This window comes from Siphateles boraxobius, unplaced genomic scaffold (genome assembly GCF_051911475.1).
Source record: "Siphateles boraxobius isolate OS27281-9 unplaced genomic scaffold, OSU_SipBor_1 30, whole genome shotgun sequence".
NCBI classification, from domain to species: Eukaryota; Metazoa; Chordata; class Actinopteri; order Cypriniformes; family Leuciscidae; genus Siphateles; species Siphateles boraxobius.
The window spans coordinates 10,631,764-10,658,724 of NW_027508920.1; the positions used below are offsets into that span (position 1 = coordinate 10,631,764).

The following is a 26,961-nucleotide window of genomic DNA, read 5'->3' on the forward strand; positions in this document are numbered from 1 at the left end:
ACCAAAAATACGACCTGAGGAGCTTTATGACACTCTCTCCCAATACAGTTATATTTTCAGTCAGAAAAACATAGGAAGCTCTCGACAAACTAGAGTTGCTTTATTTTATGACATATGCGGAGCTAAATATGGATATAAGACAGTCTATAAAGAGATGAGAGGTACTGACAGATAAAATAAAAACATGATTGTGATAGCCTTTATGATTTATCTGATTTCTTCAAGCGGTCATATTTACCATGTTTACTATGGTAATGGTTAGCGCGCAGTCCTTTTGCCTTATACCGTACGGTGATCAGAATCCACATTGGATCACAAACAGAAGGCATTCAAACATGAAAGTGAGTTTTGAGCTAAAATTATTTTAAGTCTTTAATGCTGATGTTAGCTGGAATATGGAATCATCCGCAGTGATGCCATCTCTCGACTCAGGTAAACTCCGCCTCTGTTCGTAACCACCCGAGTTGGCCACTTTTGGACCAAGGTATTGGTCGGGCCAGAAAACCCTGGACGTTGGCCCAGAGGAAGCCCTGACGAGGCCCGATCAAGCCCCGGAAGTGACAGTGGAAACGCGACTGGCCCTGGCACGCACTAGCACGCCCGCTTTTGGCCCGACAGTTGAAACGCAGCTAATGGATGGACAGAAAGCTCTCAGATTTAATTAAAAATATCTTCATTTGTTTTGAAGATGAACAAATGTCTTACAGGTTTGGAACTACAAGAGGATGAGTAATTAATGACAGAATTTTTATTTTTGGGGTAAACTAACCTTTTAATACACTGACAAGTATTTTTTGTGTGTCCAGTAACCATGTCAATAAAATGTATGCAAAAAATAATTAATCAAGTTACTTTTCCTTTAAGCCCGATATTTAACAACTGATTAAGTGGAAGAGTGTAAATATTGATAAAAGTTTGTTTGTAACTATTTATCGATCAATCCGTATTTGTGTTTACCTGTGTAATGACCCCTGGTCTGATCTGTAGAGGCTGGATGGCAGAGGCTTGTGTCACCAGTGGTACTGTGTTCTCCATGCGCACAGAGAATCCCGCTGGCTTATTTGGGTTAGGTGGGAGACCTGTGACATGAGACAGGGTTATTATTTTTAATTACAAAAATACAAAATATGTTAATTATTTTGATTTAGTTTAAGCTGAAGTACTAAAATAAACTACAGACAAAAAATGTGACCCATTCAGGCTAAATGAGTCGAAATGAGCAATTACAAATGTTCTTGTTATTTTCACATTCTTCATGTATGTTTTGATTGAATCGGACAAAGAAAAAAAAAAAGCTACAGGATTTCCATTACACGAGAGTAGATGTTAAAACTTCATGCTGATTTGTACTCGGCTTTCGCCAAGATAAGCACCAACTAAGACATAGCTTTACAGTAACCTATGCTTCTCCATCCATTTACGCTTCTTTCCATATGGTGATGTAAATCTCCTTCTGACTAGTGTTAACTTGCGTCAGCACACACAACGGCTGCAACCACAGTGCGGTCCCCCCATGACAACCGTCTAGATTGAGCTGAGTAGGGGACATAAGGATACAGAAGCTATTGAAGTCGCTAGAGTCAGCAAAGTAAATTTTGAGATAAATCTAGTTCAAGTTTTCTAAAGTTTCCAAAACAAACCCCAAAACACATTGCAACCATACCATAAAATTGCCACACACCAAGTTACAACCCATATCTATTGGGAGAATATATGTAAAACTTTACTAAAAATATTTATATAAAGAATATTTAACATTGTTACTAAATGATTTTTCTGCTAAGCAGTCAGTTTGAGAAGCATCCCACTGGTTAAGGGCTACCCATGAAGTAATCCATGTAGCAAAAGTAGGCAACGAAATATCAATAACAACAATAAATTGCCCAAGTTAACAAGTTTAAAACAAAAAAACAACAGAATTCTGTGAAAGAATTTATGATTTTTCCTGCAAGGAAGTGTGGCCAGATTAACAGTGATAACTAACTATTCATCTATTAATTAATAGTTTGAAATAGTTTGTTTAAAAGACGATCGATCATGGGAATTTGTTTAAATTTACATCCCTAGTCCATCCCAACATTTGTTCAAAGTTTGCTTCATTAACGTCCACAATAATCTTGTTTAGGTGGTGGCACATTATCATTGCAGTTGTCATTTATAAATTGAGCAAAATGTTCCATTTCAATAACTCAAACAAGATTTGCATTAGCCACCGACTGAGCACTCTCACTATCATCCATTTCCATTACAAAAAAGGCATAGATCTATGAAATGGTTTACTTTTCATGTTTTCTGAGGATGGACGCTTCCATGATACCACAATGCGCCACCGTGCAGGGTGTTTTGCTTAATCACTGAAGGCATTACTGCGGTATTGTTAAAGGAAAATTCCACCGTTTTTTGAAATAGGGCTTATTCACCGTCTCCCCTACATTAAGATATGAGTGCAAAAGCATTTTTGTCTTCAGTGCATGCATTGTCTTAGTTTGGCATCGCCGACACTAGCTTAGCTTAGCATAATGAATGGAATCCTATGTTGTCAGGTAGCATGTCGTAAGTAAAAGTGATAAAAAAAACTAAAAAAAACTTAATTACTTCTTGTGGCCTGCATATTCAGAACAAGTACAAATAGCAATTCAGATTAAGACTAGGCGATTTCCTAGGCAGATATTGACGAGGGACTATATTAGGGTGAATCACAGGCGAAGTACTGCTACTTGGGCACAGTCATATCACGCAACACCTGAAATCCCCACTGGAAATCCCCCAACTTGCGTCAACATACCGACGTAAATAGTAGCTGGCTATTTTTCCTACAGTAGACATAGTGAATGGCGATGAACATGGCGGATTTTGTGAGAGACGAAGAGGGTGACTTCTCAGACAGTCAAGATCCAGAACCATAACTCTACGAACCAGAGTTTTCAGAAGAGGAGCTGCATGCTTTGGATATAGAACGACAGGAGGAGGTTGCGATCGCTCACAGACAGAGGACGTGAGGATGAGAGCCAACAAGAACTGGTGGTGTGAGTGTATGTCCATTTGCTTGTTCTCACAACCTTTTGCTATGCAGGCAATTACCATGTTTGCTGTAACTGTAACTGTACTGTAACTTATCAAACTCAACACAATCCAAAAGCGAAGATACTCGGTGCAGGACACGTCAGTTTGTTGACGGATTTCAGGTGTTGCGTGATATCTCTGCGCCCAAGTAGCAGTATTTCGTCTGTGCTTCCCCCCAATATAGTCCCAAATCAATATCTGCCTTAATCTGAATTGCTATTTGTACTCGTGGTGAATACGCAGGCCACAAGAAGTAATTAGGGGTTGTTGTTTTTTTCCATCACTTTTACTCACGTCATACTACCTGACAACATAGGATTCCATTCATTATGCTAAGCTAAGCTAGCGTTGGCGCTGCCAAACTAAGACAATGCATGCAGTGAGACAAAAATGCTTTTGCCCACCTATCTTAATGTAGGAGAGACAGTGAATAAGCCCTATTTCAAAAAACGGTGGAGTGTTCCTTTAACATCAGCATGGGATTGAAAATCACATTTCATTGGTTCAGACTCATGACATCAAGAATATTCTTCGGGTTGGAATGCTGTACTTTACAACGATACCAAACTTGTGCTAAGGGGAAGCACCAATCGTCGAGAAAAACATCATTTTTTTCATGGATTATTAAAACAAAGGAAAGATTTAGGAACTCTCAGAAAACATACACAAAGATCATTTTAGATGTTTAATTGCTATTTGGATCATTGGGATTGCTAGACGAGGGCTTAATAAACGTATTTTTGTGAAAACCTGAAATGCAACCAAAAATGACATTTTACTTGTTTTGCCGGTAGCCCGTAATAAGCCTGTGCGTCTTTCAAGCAATTTTGCTAGCACAGGTTACAAAGACAAAAAAAAAGAAGTAAAAATATTAACAAAAACTAAATTAGTACATCAATGTTACTAAAATAATACCGACATGAAGACAAATGACAAAACAGAAAAAAATAAAAGGACAGTTATAGTATCATTATACTGTTAACCTGTTAACCTTCAAGGCCACTTTTGAAAAATCCCCAGAAATGGCATACCCAAACTTAAACAGATACAGTTCATGAACCCTTTGCACTAAAAGCACAAGTATGATCTCATTTGAAAGCTGACACCTAGTAGTTTATTGTAAATGTAGAAATAATTATTGTCATAATGAAAAAAAAATGTTTAAATAGCTTCAAAGTTTTGTAAAGTTATTAGAAATTTACTTTCATGAAACATCTTCATAAAAATAAAATTGAAGTTGGCCCTGGAGCAATCTAGAAATGCACTGCAGCTAAAGCCATATGTGTGACCATTTTATATTTAAAATCTGAAAATGATAAGTCTAAAACTCTGTATTTAGTTAAATGTTTTTCAAGATCATGTCAAATTACTTTATTTTGATTAGACTCTAAAATGCAAACTGATGTTTAGTCATCTTCTGAGTCATCTAATCAGTCTATTGTCTCTATTATTTTGTGGTGCAAACGAGCGCCATTCAGAGTCAGTCTCTCCCTGCACACATTTACACCTCTCCAGACTGGTTATGGCTCTAAATATGCATTTCTTTTGTCTGCATTATAGCTACTAACGACTGGCTATTCACAGGCTATTCATAGGGTTTCAAACCCTAATTTCTTTTATCAAAGTTCTCACTAAATATTTGAAACTGGTATCAAATGCACTGAAACATTTCAGTAAGCATTCCTATTTAGAAAAAAATCATAAAACAATAACTGCTGGTGGCAGGTGCACCTGGGCTAGCTAGCATGTTAGCTTAGCACACCATCAATACACGACCATTTATGAGATTGAAACCATGTTCGTGCTCCAAACTTACTTTATAACGCAAGTCGAGTGTTTTAAATAATCTTCTGTGATCTAATTTGGCTTCAGATAAAAAAAAATCCGACAGAAAATTTATTATTTATAGTGTTCTGAACGATGATGAAATCTATATCGATTAGCATTGCATTATAAATATAATCTATTATTATGAAATACCTGGCATGGCTTGAAGAACACAGGTAACTCAAATATCATTGCAATCATGTTTATTGTCTTCAAAACATCTTTATCTGCATGTTACAGCGATCTCTGTCAGCTACTTTCTGTATCAGTGACGTCCTGGAATGTCACATGACTATGGGTCTTCTTCGTGATCCATATATGGACTGTTATTGTGCATATAGCGCCCTCAGGCTATTGGTATGAATTGAAAACACAGCACATCTCAGTAAGAAGCGATCATAATGATTACATCGACGCATTTGGGTATAAATTCAACAAATATTATTCCTGTCTATAGAAATATGATGTGAATCTATGAGAATATATCAATATTTCTCCAAGTCTGCACATTTTTGAGCTAAAGCCCTGAGGGACGATGTTTTGTGAATCGCTGTCATGACGACAGCTTGGAGTGTTTTTTATGAATGGACCAGCTGACGCTCATAATTCATATTAAAGGTATCGACTCATTTTTCCATTTCATAACTCCTGACACAAATTAAGACATAACTGTCACTATAAGTTTCTCAGAATACAATAGTGGTCAAATACTGAATCTTGAGTATTATATCTTTTTAATGATGTATAGTTTGTCAAGGTATAACATTAAATCTGATAGTAAATTTGAACTAAATAAAAAAAAAAACCGCTTCAGTGCGCCGACGCTCTGGAAACGGTTAACAGGTTAAACATTGTGGTTGATCTAACATTAGCTTGAATCTGATGACATAAGGTAAAGTACCTTGAATGGTTGGGGGACAGAGAATAAGCGCCTGCTGGAAAGAGTCACCAAACTGAGCACTTCCTGTCTGGAGAGGGATTCCAGGATGCATCGCAGATGGGGCAGATGAGGCTAAAGCCTACAGAAAGAGGAAAGGAAAAAAAATTCATAACATACAGTCTGAATGACAAAGATTAAATGGGTCATATGCAGTTGCACTTTACTTTAGAGTCCTCTTATGCATGTGCGTACTATGTAATTACTATGTAATAACTGGGTAAAAACTATGTACTAATCCTAAACCTAACCTTAACCAATGTAGTGACTTTATATTACTCAGTATATTCTTGCGTACACTGAAAGTGCACATACTGTAAAATAAATTGCAACCTCATTCTAGTTTTATTTTTTTCCTCAAAGTTTCAGCAAATCTGTGGACACACATTAAAGTGAATTAATGTCCAGTAATGTCCAATAGAGGGCGACATGGTATTAATAGACAGAACATCAGTATTGCCCTGATGAAACTATTTGACATAATTTTTGTATACACTACAAGACCTAAAAATATTTAAATATACACAAAAATCTTCCCGTTCAAAAGTTGACATTCTTGGTTCTTAATATAATGACAGAATCATACAATTACAAATGGCTGTTAGCAGTCACTAATGTAAAAGGAAGAACACTTTTGAACAGGATAATTTGTTATAAAGTTTTTTATTAATGTCTTTATTTTGCTATATACAGCTGTGATCTAAATTATTCAACCCCCATTGCAAATCAGCTTTACTGGCAAAATGTACAGACTTTCAGCTGTTTGCAATGTACAAATCAAACAAGAGTTATTGAAATGGCTCAACCCAAATGTTTCAAGTGGTTTACCCAAACTCAACTGAAAATGCAACTTTTAATGACTTAAGTCTCAAAAATGATTCAACCCCCTGAATAGAATCCCTCACAACAGCACAAAACTGCAAAACAGTTGTCTCAAGCACACCTGATGCAACTAATCAAGGGCTTAATTAGTTGCACCAGGTTTACTTGAGCTAGAACACATGAAATATCTAAATTGGCTAGGTTTGTTGAGTGTCATGTGTGACTGCATGCTAAAAATATGGCTAAGCCAAAAGTATGGACCAAAAAGTTAAGAGAAGATATCATCGCCCTTCACAAACAACGAACAGGATACAAAAAGATAGCAAAGGCACTAAATGATCCTAGAGACACCGTTGGAAGCATAGTTGGCAAATTCAAAGATAAAGGAACAGTGGTTACAATAACTAGACGTGGCAGAAAAAAAAAGCCATCAATGGCTGCAACCAGATTTCTGAGAAGCTAGGTTCAGAAAAACCCTCGAGTGATGGCAAAAGACCTGCAGCAAAACTTGATGGCAACAGGCACTGAGCTTTCAGCTACTTTTTTTTCAGTACTAAACGTATGCAGGTTCCATGCCAGAACTCCAAGACGTACACCACCACTGACCCAAAAGCACAAGAAAAATTGGCTCCAAATTGTTCAAAATCATATAAATAAGCCATAGAAGTCTGTAGATTCTGTTCTGTGGAGTGATGAAACAAAACTGGAACGTTTCAGCCCTATGGATCAGCAGTAAATTTGAAGGAAGGAGAATAAAGCATATGCTGAAAAGAACACTCTGTCTACAGTTAACCCTCTGAGGTCGGCTATTGCGCTGGCGCGATAGTCTCGCTTTTTTTCTTATCAATGCAAAAGAGACTCAAAATACTCTGTTGATTTTGATCTTACGTGTTAGTGTTATATATCATTCGATACTGTTAAGTTTCTATATATTTTTTGTGTATACTCACAATATAAACAAAGTATTGTGATTTGTCAAATAAAGAAAAATAAACATGATGCTAGTTTTGCCTTCTCTCTGTCAGTGAAGTCCATTCTGAAACGCATCCGAAAATTAACTGTAATTCCGCGAATACTTGTCATACAGGCACGAGTGTTTTTCCATAATGAAGCTTGAACTCTCTTCATTTAAATGAATTAATTTATATAAAAAACTAATATCCTCAGTTTATGTAATCTGTATGAAAAGAGAGAGATGTTAGTCTTTTTCTTTCCAGCTCATTATACCTGATTACGTTAATGTGCCACGCCCACGGAGAGCGCGTGGTATTCAAACGCAAATGATCTAAGGCAAGCTCTTGAAACATGCCAACGCCCACCAGCTGGTTTATAAAACACATCATGTTTAATAAAAACTTGTACTTTACCTCGTCTTGCTACCTGTGAGGAATAATACTATCTAATAACTATCTGGAAAATGTACCAGAAGTGCTGGTAGTTTCATTTCGAGGAGCAACGGATCCAGCTGATGTAGTAAGTCTTTAAGTGCTTTGTTCTAATAGCGATATTGAATAGTGTCTGTACACCGCAAAAAGACTGTTTTGTGCAAATGATTAGGTAGGATGATTTTCAGATCATTTTGAAGCAAAAACTCTAGGCAACAACACCCATTAGGTAAAAGTATTGTGGACACATATTTAGTATGTGTTTTGTGGCCTTATTTCAGACACTTTAAGTTTTAGTTTTTTCAATAACCATGCATAAACAATATTCTCTCAAAAATGCAAACATGTACATACATTTTGCTCACATATTATGGTAGCCCTGTTTGTGATAAATAGAGTGTAATTACACCTTTGCTATTAATATGTTTATAAGCAACTGAAAAAAGCACAAATGTCAGGGCATGTCAAAACATCTCAAGGACCCCAAAAACACCCTGGACCCCAGAGGGTTAAGCACGATGGGGCTCGGCGATACTCTGGGATTGCTTTGCATCCTCTGGCACTGGAAACCTGCAGTGTGTGGAATGGAAAGCAAGAAGGATTCACTGAAGTATGTTTTCTCCTAGGAAAACATAATGCAGTCAGTGAGGAAGCTGAAGCTTGGGCATCATTGGACCTTCCAACAGGACAATGATCCAAAGCATACCTCAAATTCCACCAAGGCTTGGTTGCAGAAGAAGTCCTGGAAGATTCTACAGTGGCTATCACAGTCACCTGACTTGAACCCCATAGAAAATCTCCGGTGGGATTTGCAGAAGGCGGTTTCAGCACACAAACCCAAGAATATTACTGAACTGAAGGCCATTGCTCATGAGGAATGGACTAAGATTCCCCAGAAGCACTGCCAGAAGCTAGTATCAAGTTATCTAATTGGAAAGAGGTCATAAAAGCAAAATCAATTACAACTGTACTTGAAAAAAAAACAGGGGTTTTGCCTGTAGTGTTATGCTTTAAGCACTGGATAATTCTGCAATTTATTCTGCGGTTTATTTTGCAGCCATAACTTGTCTTCATTCAGACTAGTGGAAAGAAAACATCTAAAATACACATTTATGTGTTTATTTTATAACACGTTCACACTCACCTAAAGGATTATTAGGAACACCTGTTCAATTTCTCATTAATGCAATTATCTAATCAACCAATCACATTGCAGCAATGCATTTAGGGGCGTGGTCCTGGTCAAGACAATCTCCTGAACTCCAAACTGAATGTCAGAATGGGAAAGAAAGGCGATTTAAGCAATTTTGAGCGTGGCATGGTTGTTGGTGCCAGACGGGCCGGTCTGAGTATTTCACAATCTGCTCAGTTACTGGGATTTTCACGCACAACCATTTCTAGGGTTTACAAAAGAATGGTGTGAAAAGGGAAAAGCAACCAGTATGCGGCAGTCCTGTGGGCGAAAATGCCTTGTTGATGCTAGAGGTCAGAGGAGAATGGGCCGACTGATTCAAGCTGATAGAAGAGCAACTTTGACTGAAATAACCACTCGTTAAAACCGAGGTATGCAGCAAAGCATTTGTGAAGCCACAACATGCACAACCTTGAGGCGGATGGGCTACAACAGCAGAACACCCCACCGGGTACCACTCATCTCCACTACAAATAGGAAAAAGAGGCTACAATTTGCAAGAGCTCACCAAAATTGGACAGTTGAAGACTGGAAAAATGTTGCCTGGTCTGATGAGTCTCGATTTCTGTTGAGACATTCAGATGGTAGAGTCAGAATTGGGCGTAAACAGAATGAGAACATGGATCGATCATGCCTTGTTACCACTGTGCAGGCTGGTGGTGATGGTGTAATGGTGTGGTGGATGTTTTCTTGGCACACTTTAGGCCCCTTAGTGCCAATTGGGTATCGTTTAAATACCACAGCCAACCTGAGCATTGTTTCTGACCATCCCTTTATGGCCACTAGGTACCCATCCTCTGATGGCTACTTCCGGCAGGATAATGCACCATGTCCAGAGTTGGGTATAACGTGTTACAAAGCGTTACTGTATTCTAATTACTTTCCGTGGTAACGCAGTAATGTAACTCATTACATTTTAAATTTATGTAATTTGATTACAGTTACTGAAGTCAATAAAATTAAGTTACTTGCGTTACAAATGTATTGTTAAGAAAAAAATATTTAGTAAAATGCATTTCTAATCACGTTTGGCCGGCTGCGTCAGCATGCGTTTTAATGAATTACCGGAGAACGCGCTTCATGAGGTGCACACACACACGCACGCAGCGCTACACGGTTTGGAGCAGTCTGGCCGTTTCTCAATAGAAGTAGCCTACGCAAACTTTGGACTTGCGTTCTTGGTAGTTCAGACTTGCCAAGTTTGACTCAGGAGAATGAACTCCCGAGGACGAGAGGGCGCGAGTCCGGTTATTCTGCAAACGGAACCGCGGCGTTCTTGATCGCGTCACTCAGCACGCTCTCGCTACTCCGGTTATCTCTTTATGTAGCTATATTTCAGGCAACAATAAAACGAAATATGGTATAAAGTACAACTCTGCCTCTCTTCGTCAACAATAAAACAAAATATGTTATAAAACACAACTCTGCCTCTTTTCATTAAAAAAAAATCGTAAACATATTAATGGCAACACAAATGTGGTTCAGGCAACGCGTATATTGATTATCTTCACTGCATATATTTATAACAACAAGATATATAAAACACAACCCTGCTTCTTTTTGTTTTCATTTTAAAAATATGAAACATTATTGATCATACAATCTGAAATTTAAGAGACAGGCTTGTCATTTTATTTTATTATACATGTACATACAGTGAAGAGAATGTTTAGTAAAATAAATATAAAAAATATTCTATATATTTGAAAATATATAAAATAAAATTACACAACCCTGTCTCTTTTTGTTAAATGTCAGTTTTAATGCTCAATAATATCCAGTATAAAAGTATAAGTAGCCTAAAAGGTATAAGAAGCTGTACAATTAGAAATAAAGCAAACAGTTCAGTCAAACATAAGTCAGCTCTCTAATAGGCTACAAAGTTAGTCACCTCTCGATGCATCCTGGCTAAAAGGGGCGGATCAGGAACACATCAGGGGAAATTGGAGCAGTACTCGGGCAGCGACTGATGACGTTTCACAAGTCCACAAGAACATATTGAGACAGCCCTCTCTTCTGTTTCGCATACATGCTCTTTCTCGCTTGCTCTAGATTCCGGGAGATTTGAACTAATTTGCAGGCATCAGGGAGCCGCTATCAACATGCGGGAGACTTGGGATGTCTGTATTCTGCAATATTAAATTATGGAAAGAACTGAGTTTCACTTTGTAGTGTATTCTTGTATTCTTCAATTAAAATACAATGTTTTCTCTGCACAGAGTCAGAAATCTCCACTTTACCACTTGCATACACAAAACAAAAACAGATGGGAATATAACTGAAATGTTTTTTTTTACAAAGGGGATTGTTGAAGAGTTTGTTAAAATATAATTTTATTCCTAAACTTATGGTGATTTTTTTCCCTAGTGGTTAATAGAATTTCAGTGATAAAAAGATATATTGTAAAACCTATTATAAATATAATATGTCAACAAAATGAAACAATTTTGAACCTGGTTTTATCAATGTCATGATTTCTGTTCTGGAATTGTATGCACATTTGTGATTTTAATTAGATAATGCCTCCATTGCATATTTAAACACCAGATTTCAGATTTGTAATACAAAACAATTGACTAAATATAGTGTTATTAATCAACTGTGGAAAGTATGGTGATATTGTAAGACTGGAAAAACTGGAAGGACTTTAAGAGAGGGCCACTCGCTGAGAAAACAAAGGAAATTAACATTTGAACTCCCCCTCATGCACTATAGAGACGAAGGTTTCACCTCCCTCATCCTAATCTACATTTCTCTCCCCCATTCTTCATTCTGGCAGAGATCTCCCAAACTCACACAAGAATCTAAATGGTTTAATGTGAATGATTATCATCAAGGTTTATACATGTTTGTTATTATTTGAAATGTCTCGGTGCGACTGGTACAAATGTCTCATTCCCAAAGAAGTAAACCAAAAGGTAATAAAGTTCTTAGGAAGTTTAGAAATATCTTCCACACTGGAGGGTGTGTCTTTGAGTTAACACCTTCTGACCATTTGACTGAATGCTAATTTTCCACTGCTAGCAAATGGTGACTTACAGGTAAACTTCCACTGTGGATTATGTTTAGATTTGAAATGAGGTCTGGGTATATAATGAAACGCAGCGAGAGATCGGCCCGTGAGGCTGAGAGTTGCATGTATTGAATTTAACAAAAAATACTTTGCCGCGAGAAAAGACAGTAATACGTAAAGACCTTCACCGCTAATTCGAATAACGCCATTCGATCGAGTTAGACGGCCTTACAATATCTATTAGTTAACATGTTTGTTTACCCTATTCACCTGTAGGGTCTGTAGGATTACACATTTTATTTAAATGTTTAATTTAGATTTCCAATACAATAGTATTTTATATTGAGAAAGTTTATAAATGATGAGACCAGGAAATCTCTGCAAACGTTAGGGGTTCCCAGCGGGATATTCCTGACTGTCCCGTCTCAGTACGAGAAGGCCATGCCTTTCCTGTTCTCGTGTCTCACCGGGTGAAGACTCATGCTGAGCAAGTTTGAACACCTGCTATTTTATTACTGAGACCGTTTGTCTTGGAGTTCTGGTCTCAGTACGAGAAGTCCTGCACCATCCTGTTCTCATGTCTCAGCTCATTTACATGCTTTGTTCATCATAATGTTAAGCCCTGCCCCTAAATGTGTATAAATTGCAAGGGAACGTTTCCCTTAGTTAGACTTGACTTGGGTAAGATTTTGGACGAAGCAGAGTACAGCGAATAAAGAATCCTGCTTAAAAGATACCGCCAAGTCTCCTGGTTTTCGCTTCTGAGTTTTTCTACACTGAAGAAGGAAGAAGTTTACAACAGGTCTTACATAACTATTTTAATATAAACTATTAATTATATTATATTACAAACCCATTCATATTATATTATAAGCCCATTCATATACACATTCACAGGCCTTTAGATTTAAGTTCACATACTCCTGAGCAACATAGCCATAACTCCAGGGTACAGAATAACTCAAAAAGTGTGTTAGCAGTGTGAACGTGATCAAAGAGTGTGACCGTAACCAGGGCAACTCCTTCAGTAGCCACACAATCAATGTTCTTTTCCAGCTAACTGTGAACGGCTGAGTGTATTTACATCTTTTAATTAAATTTACCAGTTTTCAAAACGGAAAGTTACAAAAGTCAAGCCACATTTGTCATAAAAACCCAACTACCATGCTTAAAAGGTCATCAAAAAGGCATTGCAATAATCAGTGCGTGTCATCTTAGGTCAGTTTGGTGTGGGTAGAAAGTTTTTCTGCCATGTCTCTACTTGGAAACCAAATGTCCTTTCCATGTTACCATGATGTCAGCGATGTTGCCGTGACAACGGCAATAAAGGTTCAAATTTGTGAGATATAAGATGACCAGAATTCAGTACTGACAAGAGTCTTTTATATGGACAGCATTAAAGACTACAACAACACATGCTACTTTACTGCTTGAACAAAATTTTGTTTCTGAAAGCCTGTTTTTAGGAGGAAAGCTTATATTGGCCACGTACTCACTTCAGCTAAATCTGGTTGTCAGTTCACCTTTTAGTACTTAATTCTGTTCCAAATTTATTCCCGAAAAATGCAGGTATCACAACAGCATTTACAAAAATTCTATGTAGTGTGTATGGAACCGAACAACTAGTTTGTAATGACATACGACTAGAGATATGAAAGATGACAGATGAAAGATACATCTTTGATGCAAGTTAAAATATGTATTATCGTCTATGTATTTATTGTCTGTATGTGTGGTGCAAGAAATCACAGGGAAAGCGGTACGAGCCTGACTCATTCGTGCTGCCAGATCTTGCAAGCCTATCAGCGAACAAGCCCATAAAAAACAAGCCGAGACAGTCACATATTTCAGCTCTATTTTAGTGTCCAGACTTATGAAAAAAAGTCCCATATTTCTAAATCGTCTTTGCTAGGTGATCATAAAAATGAGTAATAGTCTTCTGTCAAGCGAGAATAGCCTAATCAAAGGTAACCAATCTCGTCATATTTTGGAGAACAAAATTACCATCCAATCAAAATTGGTTATCGATTAAATTTCAGTTAGTGAAGGCGGGATATTAGAGAGTGCGGGGAGGAGATCGGGTAAGACGCGAAGATGTCAAAGATACATGTTTGTACATTTAAGGAGGGATCTTCAAAAAGAATGAAGTCGATGTATCGCGCTGAATGACACACACCAGAAATGCTCTCTTCGACAGCACCCAATCCCAAATTCAGTTCTCTTTGCACATAAAGTGCTTAGCATAAGTGAATACACCCATGCTGAAGTTAACTAAAAAGACGAATGAAAAATCATCACGACGCCTCTGTCGACTGTGCTTTAGTTAAAATTGCTGAACAAAATGAGTCTTTTGTCACTGTAATATTTCTTTGGTCAAAATAGTGGATACCAAACACGCGAGACGCCAGAATGGTGTCAATGATTGCAGTTTTGGGAGCGAGTCGTGTTCTGTACACATATGGAACGATAATTTAGGGGACCCACTTCCGCATTTAAATGCGGTTGTCACTCCTGAAATGTACAGTGTGTACGTGGCCTTTGAGGCTTATTATGACTGTAGTGAAAGGCAGCGTGTGCTGTGACAGCCCTGATTTGACAGCCTGTCATCACCTGCGCTGAATGGAGCATGTCATGCGGAATGAGTCAACGTGACTCTCCACATGTTAAAAAAATAAAAGGCAAGAAATAGAAGTCACAATGAAGGAACAAAGTGACAGGAGTGGAAGACAGAGCAAAAGGAAGAAACTAAAGGATAGATGATGTAATACTGAAAATGAAAGTGTGTGCAAACCATACTAGCAATCATACAGATAAAAAAAAAAAAAAAAAAATTCTTAGGGCATTTTTTTTATTTAAAGCAAGTTTTGCTCCTACACCAGATTCATGGTTATGGGCTATGCGATAAAGCTAAAAAAAATTATCACAATATAATATTTCATATCGTTCGGTATCGATAATTATTTACATTAAGTCAATTTTTTTTTAGACAAGTAGAAAAGTTTGAATTTAAACCAGGTTATTTAATTTATCCACATTATTAAGGCAAACAAAAAATGATGTTAGTTTTAGCCGTCAAAAACAAAAATAAAATGTAAACAAAAATATATTTATGTCTAATATTAAGATAAAAAAGTAGGTGTTAAAGAAACTCGAACAAATAAAATGTTACAAAATGTGTGCAATGTAAAAGTGTAAATGTAGAACAAAGTAGGGGTGTAATGGTTCACAAAATTCAGTTCGATACGACATGGTGTCACGGTTCGGTACGTTTTTGGTGCAGTAAAATGAAAGAAATACCACAGAAATCCTTTAAAAAAATAACAATAATTTATTAAAAGAACAAATATTTTTAAATAAGTGTGAGTTTTCCTACAACTTGAAATATTTAGTTTTATAAATGGGGCTAATCTTTGAAGGATGAACAAATAATGTTTTGAAGTGCTGGAAAAAGATGTGTGACGTACTTGAAAGCATTTTACTATTCCTGCCAAACTTCCATGGTTACAGTTAGTGTTACTACATTAAATCCATGTTGAATGTTGCTGATCTGTGGACTTAAAGCCTATAACTAGTTCATTCATGGCACAGTGTTTCTCCTCATTTCCACGTCAGCGCTGTTTGATCCGTTAATAACAGAGAAATTTGAATGTTTTTCACTAGATCTCACAGCAATGTTATTACTTCAGTGGCGAATTCAAATGCTTTCTTTACTGGATCTCTTAGCGCTGTACGTAGTAACAGTGTCGCTTGATCAAGATCAGCTTGCGCTGGACAGATGTTGATGGTCCAAACTGATAAACTGTCCGTGAAGCTCAAAATAATGAGTAGAGCAGTTTCGTTCTGCTTAGGGCTGGGTATTGTTCAAAATCTTTCGATCCGGTGCCAATTTCGATACCTCAGTTTCGATACCGGTTCCTAACGATACTTTTTTCGATACCAATTTTATGAAATCCATTTTAACAAGATTACATAACACATTACCTCAGAAAAACTTTGGCTTTATTTTTTCAGTTTGACTCATGCTCCTTTTAGCCTGTGCTTTTTTGTTCCTTTTTGCACTAAGGAACACTTTTTTTTTTATAAAGAGCTCATGCTCAATAAAGCTGAATTTTTTTAAATAAAAAACACAGTAAAACTTGCAATATTGTGAAATAGTCTTACAATTTAAAATCTTATTTGAATATATTTCAAAATGTAATTTATTGAAATGAATTGAATTCAAAGCTGAATTTTCAAAATCATTACTTCAGTGTCACATGACCCTTCAGAAATATGAAAACAGTTTACTGGAAACTATGATACATTTTTTCATGATTTTTTGATGAATAAAAAATTCAAAAGAACAGCATTTATTTAAAAACGAAATATTTTGTAACATTACACATGTTTTAATGTCACCTTTGATAACTTTAATGCATCCTATTCCTTACTGAAAAAAAATTCTGACTAACCAACACATTTTGAACGGCAGTGTACATTCAGTAGGTTATTATTTATTGCAATATAAACACTGTCAGAGTGATCAACAAGGTATCTCTTCATTTACCAGTCGAAGACGGAGCAACTTTTGCGTTTACTCCGTGCACTGTCAAGGTCTTCATCATATTTGTCGTGGTACCGGTCTTTGCAGCAATTATTTTACCGCAAATACCCACACTTTTGATCGACTTTTCCACATCTTTAAGGTATTATGTGTGTGTGTGCTCGTGTCTCATGTAAGTATGCGTGTGGAGAGTTTTTGCGTGCACACGCGCGTCTCATATGAGTATGTGCGCGGAGAGTTCCGCGCGTCTTGTGTGTTCAGAGTTTGCGTGTATGTGCATTTCATATGTATTTGTTTGAGCACTGACGTTGACGAGTTAACGCCTTAGGTATCGAAATCTGGAACCGAAAAACATGTCATTTTTCGGTACTCGATAGTATCGAGGCAATTCGGTCCGTACCTAAAAGTATCGAACTCGGTACCCAGCCCTAGTTCCGCTTTCATTAAGTTTGCCATTTGATGTTGGGCAACGCTGTGGTGGTCACGCCAGCATCTCTTCCATTATGAGTGCGCTTGTCACGCGCCTTCATTTGAAATAAAGAACTTGAGTGCACTAAAGACGAGATATGTGAACAGTAAGATCAACGGTTGATGTGCGTGCATTTTAATTAAAATATCGAGCGCTATATCGAAAAAATGTCATAGTTCCCGACAATGTGTACCGTCGATAAATACCAATACAGTTTTATCGCCCAGCCCTACCTATTACCTATATTACACAACAATATTTAGTAAAAAAAAAACTAGAAAAAAACCAAAACAACAACATACTTTCGTGTTTGGACTATGAGATATACGGTCTTCCTTTCCAGCTGCTTTTTTGTTTTGTTTTTGTTTCTCTCATGTTATCGTCCTTATTTCCAAGGAATAGGTGTTTTTGTTAATCCTGTTGACATTTAGTTGTGAATAGGGTCTTCTATGGAGCTAGAAATGTGTCTTTATTACATGCGAGAAAATAAATGATCTGAGAGAGAAAAAAAAAGTTTGAGAGAAAAAGTTGTCACACTGATAGCAAAAAGCATTTGAGAGAAAAAAGATATTTGAGAGAAAAAAAAGTTGAGAGAAAGGATTTTCTCATAGAACATAAAATATAAATTAATTTTTTTTTAAATTATTTCTGAGAAAAAAAAATCTCTTAAAACACTTTGAAAAAAATCTCAAATATATATTTTTTGCTCTCAGTGTGAAAAAATGTTCTCTAAAAAAAAGCATTTCTCTCAAAACGCTTTTCTTTGTTCTCGATGCAATTTTTTGCTCGTGTCAGGATTTTGCTTTAGCTGTGAAAATTGTGTCATGGGCGGGGCCATGTCCATTTTTCCTATTGGCCAATCGGGGAGAATAGTCTTGTCTTGAGGCGAACTGAATCATTACACCATTGTTCGCGTTCGGTTCGGTTCGTGTTCTGCCTTAGTTGAGCACGGACACTTCAATGTTTGTGTAAGATGATGACAAACACAACTCGATGGGTAGCTGGCTGAGCAAGTTCAGCATCACTGAAGATTAAACATTAAAAAATAGCACTCATGCAAGTTTACCTAGCATGATGGCTAATTAATTTTACTAGCTTTACTAGCGATTAGCAACCTAATAATATAATACACATTCATTCATGAATATGAGTGCTATTGTTAATGTTTAATCTTCAGTGATGCTGACCTTGCTCAGACAGCTAACATCCAGTTGTGCGTGTCATCATCTTAACCAAACATTGGAGTGTCCGTGCTCAACTTGGAGCTTAGATCGGGCCCAAAAAAATCAAGCCGGACCATACCCGAACCCGTGCACGTTGTGTCCGAGCCCGGCCCGAAACATTAACTATAATTATGAGCCCGCGCCCGATTTAAACCCGACCATTTTAATACGTGGGTCGTTATAACTGACGTTCTCAACTACTTATATGTTACTTTCTCCTCCTCCTCTTCTGTTCTGCACCTCCAAATACTTTAAAGTTAGCCTACGTGTCACCATCATACACATCAACATAAATGCTCCTGATAAATTATGCATTAACACACAAACCACTGTTATAAGATAGAATCAAGCAGGCTACTGCGTGCATGGTTTGGCATGACTGAATGCGCGCAAAGTGCGCTCACTTAAAAATTCCTAAAGCTGACATAAGTTCATCATGATCTCACACATCTCTGTTATTATCAATGAAGCTGACTGCACAATGAATCTTTCATAATATATACACTTTGTTTGTTATAATTAGAGGATTTGCCAGAATACAGAATTCAGCTCTGAACAAAAAGTCTGTTTTGGGCAGTGAGGGGAGTCTATCTTAAATGCTTCTGATTGGCCATTGCGTTCAAGAAATCAACACATATGTCTGTGATTGGCTACATCGCTCAACGCTGCAAACATGTTATAAAACAAAACTCTGGCCTGTGAATCATTTGTATTTTGTTTTAGTTGTTCTTGTTGCTTTTCTGCAACAGATTAATACAAATGTATTCATTTTTATGTTTTATTCACAGATATTTCTAGTTTGCGGGAGTCCCACACACACACACACACACACAGAGTGAGTGCATTACAGCCCGCGCCCGGCCATCAAATCTAGTCCCGCGCCTAGAAAATGTTTTCATACTGAGAGCAAAAAATATATATATGAGTTTTTTTTTCAAAGTATTTGAGAGATTTTTTTTCTCAGAAATAATTTTAAAAATTTCACATTTATATTTTTTTATGCTCTATGAGAAAATACTTTCTCTCAAAACTTGTTTTAGTCTAAAATATTATTTTTTGCTATTGGTATGAAAACTTTCTCTCAAATATTATTTTTTCTCTCATGAAATGCTTTTTTGCTATCAGTGTTATAACTTTTTCTCTCAAACTTTTTTTTTTCTCTCTCAGATCATTTATTTTCTCGCATGTAATAGACTCATTTCTAGCTCCATAGTCTCCCACACTGCTTGATCCACGCCCATCATTTCTCCCCTGGGATTTTAGATTATCCGAAAGAAAAAAAAAAATTAGCAATGCAAAATAAACTCAAAATGCTCTGTTAATTTTGATATTTCATTTTCGTGTTATACATCAATCGATCCTGTTCAGTTTATATTTTTTTTCTGTATATTCACAATAAAAATAAAGTGTTTTGCTTTTTGCCAAATAAAAAAAAATTAATGATGCGAGTTCTGCACACTCTCCGTCAGCGAACTCCAATTTGAAACGCGTTCGGAACTCATCTGTAACTCCACGAAAATTCAGTCAAACAGGCAAACATACCCACGGGCATAAAGCTTGAGATCGCATCTTTTAAATGAAGTAATTTATATTAAAAACAAATATTCTCAGCTTCTGTAATCTGTATGAAAATAAGAGCGATTCCAGTCGAGCTGATTACGAGCTCATTTACTTTAATTTGTTCACGCCTACTCACGGAGCGCGCTATTCACAAGATAATGTGTTAAGCCATCTATGCAAAACAGGTAAACGCCCCCAAGCAAATGCATTAAAGGCTTCAAGTTTCATCATTCAGTCACCTGCGCGTTGGGAAGATGGCACGATACACCGGAGCGGAAGCTCTTCAGCTCGTCCTGGATACTAGCGACGAAAAATCCACATTTTCATCAGAAGAAGAGCGTGACTACTCTGATGACGACAGTTTGTATTTTGAAGAGCGACTTGATCCAACCGTGGATCAAGCCGTGGTATTTAGTATAACTTCCATTAGTTGACAAGCTATTCAATATAAACATGTAGCTTACATATTATACTGGGTGGACTATTTTCCACTTGCCATCCAGAGTATTGACATTTGATATATTCAACACAATCTAATGAAAGTGCATATCTATACAATGAATTTAATATCTCGTACCATTTCAACGTCAAAAATGTTTTTTTTTGTTTTTTTTTAGTGCATATGCTACGCACTGTAAACCCCTTGGTTAGGAAATTTGTATGTGTAAATTATATGTTTAGATCATTATGTATGAAAGCTAGAATTTAGAAGTTATGTTAGAAAATATGCCTAGTAGGTGTTTAGATTATATTTTGACTAGTTTAAATGCTGCCTCATTATCATTAACGATGCATGCTCGCAAATATTAGTTGTAAATGTGTGTAAATGTGCTGAAATGTGTAAATATAGCCAGTTAATGAATTGCGCAAATGTGTTTTGTTTGCGGTGTGCCTCTCCGGTAATGGCCCATTGACACGCATATAGGCTTATTGCACGCGTCTAAAATTATTTACATCAGTTATTCATTATAGACTAATTCTACTATGGTTATTTATGTAATAATATTCTTCAACTTTTTTAAAAGGAATGTAGCTTCATCACTACCTCCACCTGCAACTCGGAGTGCGCTTAGCAACACAGTCAGAAATCAGAAAGAGTAAGTACATATTTACCTACAATTTTACAGATGTTAGTTCAATTTTGCTTATACTTCGTTTTAATACAATATGAGCCTGTATGACTATTATTTATTTTTGGAGATTGGTTGATGATGTTACACATGTTTTGTGTTATCAGCATTGCTAAATGTCCATCAGTTATGCATGTGCTGGAATAGTACTCTATTATTATCATATATTTTACAGTTTTTAACTTTTTTTAAAAGGAATGTAGCCTGTTCACTCTCACCTTCCACTGCAACGAGGACGCGCAGCAACAAATCAAAAAGAGTAAGTACATATTTACCTACTATTTTACAGATGCTAGTTAAATTTTGTTTATATACTTATGATGATACAAATGTATATGTGCCTGTGTGGCTTTGCAAAAAATGTGTTATGCATGCACAATATAACATTTATTGATTGGTAATGTTAATATAAAATAGCTTATATTGTGTTGCTTTATCAGCATTGCTAAATGTCCATCAGTTATGCATGTGCTGAAATAGTACTCTGTAAAATATATGATAATAATAGTCTTCAACTTTTTTTAAAAGGAATGCAGCTTGTTCCCTCTCGCCTTCCACTGCAACTCGCAGGACACGCAGCAACGGAAATCAAAAAGAGTAAGTACATATTTATCTACTATTTTTTACCTACTACTGTGGCTTTGCAAAAAATTTGTTATGCATGCAAAATATTATAATTATCGATTGGTAATGTTAATATAAAAGAGTTTATATATTTTTGTTTTATCAACATGCTGATTGCCCTGATAGCCCGGACATGCTGATAGTACTTTGATCAACCTTTATTAACCTTTATTAATATTATTATTTTTATAGGAATGTGACAAAGAGGGCCAAGACAAACATTCAGATGAGCAACAAGAAGTCCACTCTGTCATGGAAAGCAGAAACTGACATTGATATGGTTCCACAGACTCTGAGATTCCTGCCTGCCCGGGAACTTGGACCACAAGTAGTTATTTTACTCACATTTGATTTGCTTAGAGCAAATTTAGAACATTTAGTTTCTCCACATAGAGGAATTACAATAAGATTGAAACAGATTGAAAAACAAAACCTTTGTGTGGCGAGGGGGGCGTGGTTTAGCGGAGTCTGTAGCGGAGAGAGAGGGCGGAGCTGAGCGGTGGGTAAGTAGGTCAAGTGCAAAATGACGATCACCTGTTTCTGATTGCAGTAATTGGCGTGGGGAGATCACATAAAAGCCGGCTGGAGTGAGAGAACGGGGAGAGAGAAGGACTGGGAGCTCGTGCACAGAAAGGACTGAGAATTAATGGACTGAGCTAATTTAATAGTGGAAAGAGTGTTTGTACGTTGCTATAGAGTGTTCTATGGTGAAAGCGCATCTCGCGCATATTTCCTGTTCTAAACCTCTGTTAATAAAATCGTGTACGAGTCCCAGTTACGCCGACCCTTGTCTTCCTCCATCACACCCACACTGAACCAACGCTACACTGGTGCCGAAACCCGGGATGGAAGAAGAATCCGCCGCCAGACAGTCCCCGACATCACTTGCGGATTTCATCCACGCGCTCGCGGGTCTCCACCAACAACAACATCAGGCGCTGCTGGCAATGGAAGAACAACAGGAGCGCCGTTTTGAGACGCTCCTTCGGGCCCAGCAGCAGGACCGCGAGCTGTTCCGGAGCTGTATGGACCGGGAGGTTCGGGCCGCCCCACCATCACCAGTGACGGCCTCGGCCCCGCCCATGCCTCTAAACAAAATGGGTCTACAGGACGACCCAGAGGCTTTCCTGGACCTCTTCGAGAGGTCGGCCTAGGCCTGGGGCTGGCCGCCCGAGTCCAGAACCTCCTGGTCTACAAAGACCTCAAGCGCGCCATCCTGCAGCGGGACCCTTCGTTTTTGCGCAGCAGCTCCGGGACGCTTGCCGCAAGTGGCTGATGGCCGACGGATGCGACGTCGAGGAAGTCATAGATCAAGTGGTACTGGAGCAGTTCGTGGCGCGGCTCCCTCGGAAGACCGCGCAGTGGGTCAAGTGCCACCGCCCGGCGTCGCTGACCCAGGCCATCCAATTGGCGGAGGACCAGATGATGGCGTGCCCAGGGGTCGGCGAACCACTTCCAGCAGCTTCTCTCTCTCTCTCTCTCTCTTCCTTCTCTCTCTCCTTCTCCTCCTGTCCCTGTTCCCAGGTCCAGGACTTTCCCACCCAGACCGGCGCCCCGTTGGAGGACAGGACCTGCGGCGGCGCCTCTTCCCGTTACCCGACCACCGTTTAAGGGGGCATCCTCTGGCTCCGGCAACGCTCCACCCCGGTCGCACACACTCTCCCCGCGCCAACTCCTTGACCCACTTCCCACCATTGGGGCGGCGGGAAGGTCTGGGCCGGCCTGTTGGCGTTGCGGGGACCCTGGGCGCTTTGTCGATCAGTGTCCAGTGATGGAGGTGGGGACGCTGGTCAGGGTCCCAGACACACCGCAGGCCGCCCCCGATCAAGCTGGACTGTACCAGATACCAGTGAGTATAAAGGGGGGTACTTATCAGGCCTTGGTGGATTCAGGCTGTAACCAAACATCTATCCATCAAAGCCCGATTCAACCAGAAGCATTGGATAGAAGCCGCATGGTTAAGGTTCGGTGTGTGCACGGGGAGGTGGTGGATTACCCGTTAATGCCAGTCACTATTCAATTTCGGGGCCAAAAGCATAGTATGGAGGTGGCAGTTAGCCCGCACCTCCGACACCCGCTAATCTTGGGGACTAAGTGGCCAGGGTTTAAAGTGTTATTGGCACATTTGTGTGCGGGTGCTTCTGGGGGAAAAAGGAAGCGGGGGAAAAGAGCGGTCGCTCAGGTTGGAGAGGCTGTGCCGGGGCCATCGGTACCTGTACCAGAGGAACGGAACGCTGTTGAGAGAATGTCACTCTCAGAGCGTGATGACTTTCCTTTGGAACAGTCCCGAGACGAGACGCTCAAAAATGCGTTTGACCAAGTCCGTACAATCGACGGACAGCCTCTCCACCCAGATCTGCCACTTTCATATCCTTATTTCGCAATCATAAAAGATAAGTTGTATCGGGTGACCCAGGACACCCAATCAAAGCAAGATACAACTCAGTTATTAGTACCAAAGAGCGGCCGGGAAACGCTTTTCCAGGTGGCTCACTGCAATCCGATGGCTGGGCATTTAGGGCAGGCAGCTACACTGGATCGTCTAATGACACGATTTTTTTGGCCGGGCATTTACGAGAACTTGCGCAAGTGGTGCGCGTCTTGTCGTGAATGTCAGTTGGTGAATCCACCGGCCACCCCAAAAGCACCGTTGTGCCCCCTTCCTTTAATAGAGGTCCCCTTCAAAAGAATTGGCATGGACCTCATCGGGCAATTGCAAAGATCTGCACTGGGGCATCGTTTTGCATTAGTCCTAGTGGATTATGCAACACGATACCCAGAAGCAGTGCCGCTTCGCAGTATTTCCGCGAAGAGCGCGGCGAGCGCACGGTTTCAGTTAATCTCCCGGGTGGGAATCCCGAAAGAGATTCTCACCGACCAGGGCACGGCGTTTATGTCACGTACCATTCATGAACTTTACGAATTGTTGGGCATTAAATCGATTCGCACCAGCGTCTATCACCCACAAATGGACGGACTGGTGGAACGATTTAATCGCACGTTGAAATCCATGATTCGTAAGTTCGTGCGGGAAGACGGCAAAAATTGGGATAAGTGGCTAGAACCCCTCTTGTTCGCTGTACCCGAGGTCGCCCAAGCCTCCACGGGGTTTTCCCCCTTCGAGCTTCTCTATGGTCGTCAGCCCCACGGGGTGCTGGACGTGCTTAGAGAAAATTGGGAGGACGGACCTTCGAATAGCAAAAATGAAATTCAATATGTCATGGACCTGAGAACAAAACTCCACACTTTGGGGCGGCTCTCTATGGAGAATTTGTTACAGGCCCAGGACAAACAAAGTCGGCTGTACAACAGGGGGGCTAGACTACGTGAATTTGCACCGGGAGATAAAGTACTTGTATTACTTCCCACGTCCAGTTCAAAATTACTCGCAAAGTGGCAAGGACCCTTTGAGGTCACACGGCGAGTTGGAGATCTTGACTATGAGGTTATCCGAACAGATAGGGAAGGGGCTCATCAAATTTACCACCTCAATCTCCTTAAAAAGTGTAATGAGGCGGAGTCAGTGATGTTGGCGACGGTGGTGAGCGGGGAGGAGGATCTCGGTCCAGAGGCGAGCTCAAAGTCTCAATCTCTCGCTCTGGCAGTTGGAGGAGATCACCTCTCGCCGTCCCAGCTCACTGATATACGTAATTTACAAGCAGAATTTGCGGATGTGTTCTCGCCCCTGCCTGGTCGGATAAATCTCATTCAGCACCACGTTGAGACCGAACCGGCGTAGTAGTGCGTAGCCGGCCATATCGCTTACCTGAACATAAAAAGAAAATAGTTCAGGATGAATTAGAAGCTATGCTGGACATGGGGGTAATAGAAGAATCCAACAGTAATTGGGCAAGCCCGATAGTTTTAGTGCCTAAAACCGACGGCTCGGCCCGATTCTGTGTGGATTATCGCAAGGTAAATGCTGTGTCGAAATTCGACGCGTATCCAATGACGCGGGTTGACGAATTACTTGATCGGCTGGGTACCACTCGTTTTTATTCGACACTGGATTTGACGAAGGGATATTGGCAGATCCCCTTAACTCCAATATCCAAAGAAAAGACCGCTTTCACAACGCCGTTTGGATTACACCAATTTGTTACTCTTCCTTTCGGCTTGTTCGGGGCTCCAGCGACTTTCCAACGCCTGATGGAAATACTGCATACTGCATATGCCGCAGCTTACTTGGATATTATCATCTATAGTAATGATTGGCAGCGGCATATGCAGCATTTGCGAGCTGTCCTCAGGACGCTGCGGGAAGCGGGGCTCACGGCCAACCCAAAGAAGTTTGCAGTTGGGTGTGTGGAAGTTAGGTATCTGGGTTTCCACTTGGGTCATGGACAGATGTGTCCCCAAATTGATAAGACGGCAGCAGTTGCGACCTGTCCGAGACCTAAGACCAAAAAGGAGGTTAGGCAGTTCCTGGGGCTAGCGGGATATTACAGAAGGTTTGTGCCTGGTTATTCCGACCTCGCTAGCCCGCTGACTGACCTAACTAAAAAGGAAGCACCAGATACCGTCCAGTGGACGGAGCGGTGTCAGCAGGCCTTTACCCAGATAAAGGCTGCTCTATGTGGCGGACCGCTCCTACAGGCTCCTAACTTTTCTCTCCCTTTTACCCTACAGACTGACGCCTCGGACAGGGGGCTGGGCGCTGTCCTGTTCCAGGAGATAGAGGGTAAGGAGCGGCCGGTGCTGTACATTAGTCGTAAGCTCTCTTAGAGAGAGACTAAGTACAGCACCATTGAGAAAGAATGTCTCGCCATCAGGTGGGCCGTTCTCACCCTCCGCTATTATCTCTTGGGGCGGGAGTTCACCCTCTGTTCGGACCATGCTCCCCTGCAATGGCTCCATCGCATGAAGAATACCAACGTGCGGATCACCCGTTGGTATCTGGCTTTACAACCTTTCAAATTCCAGGTGATCCACAGGCCGGGTGCACAGATGGCTGTGGCTGACTTCCTCTCCAGGAGGAGAGGGGGGAGGGAGGCTGCAGGCCGGCTGGCTCCCCGGCCTGAGTCGGGCGGTGGGGGTATGTGGCGAGGGGGGCGTGGTTTAGAGGAGTCTGTAGCGGAGAGAGAGGGCGGAGCCGAGCGGTGGGTAAGTAGGTCAAGTGCAAAATGATGATCACCTGTTTCTGATTGCAGTAATTGGCGTGGGGAGATCGCAT

The 26,961-nt window shown here is 39.8% G+C and overlaps 1 protein-coding gene across 2 annotated transcripts in view; it reads right to left on the reverse strand.

The window, feature by feature from the left end:
• hipk3b (homeodomain interacting protein kinase 3b) overlaps positions 1-26,961 on the reverse strand; it is a 121,587-nt gene that overhangs the window by 25,927 nt on the left and 68,699 nt on the right. For both annotated transcript variants that reach the window (XM_077248222.1, XM_077248221.1), the window contains exons 8-9: positions 5,792-5,909; positions 958-1,079 (exon numbers count right to left, since the gene is read on the reverse strand). In XM_077248222.1, the coding sequence (XP_077104337.1) occupies positions 958-1,079; positions 5,792-5,909 (240 nt within the window). The remainder of the gene's footprint in view (positions 1-957; positions 1,080-5,791; positions 5,910-26,961) is intronic.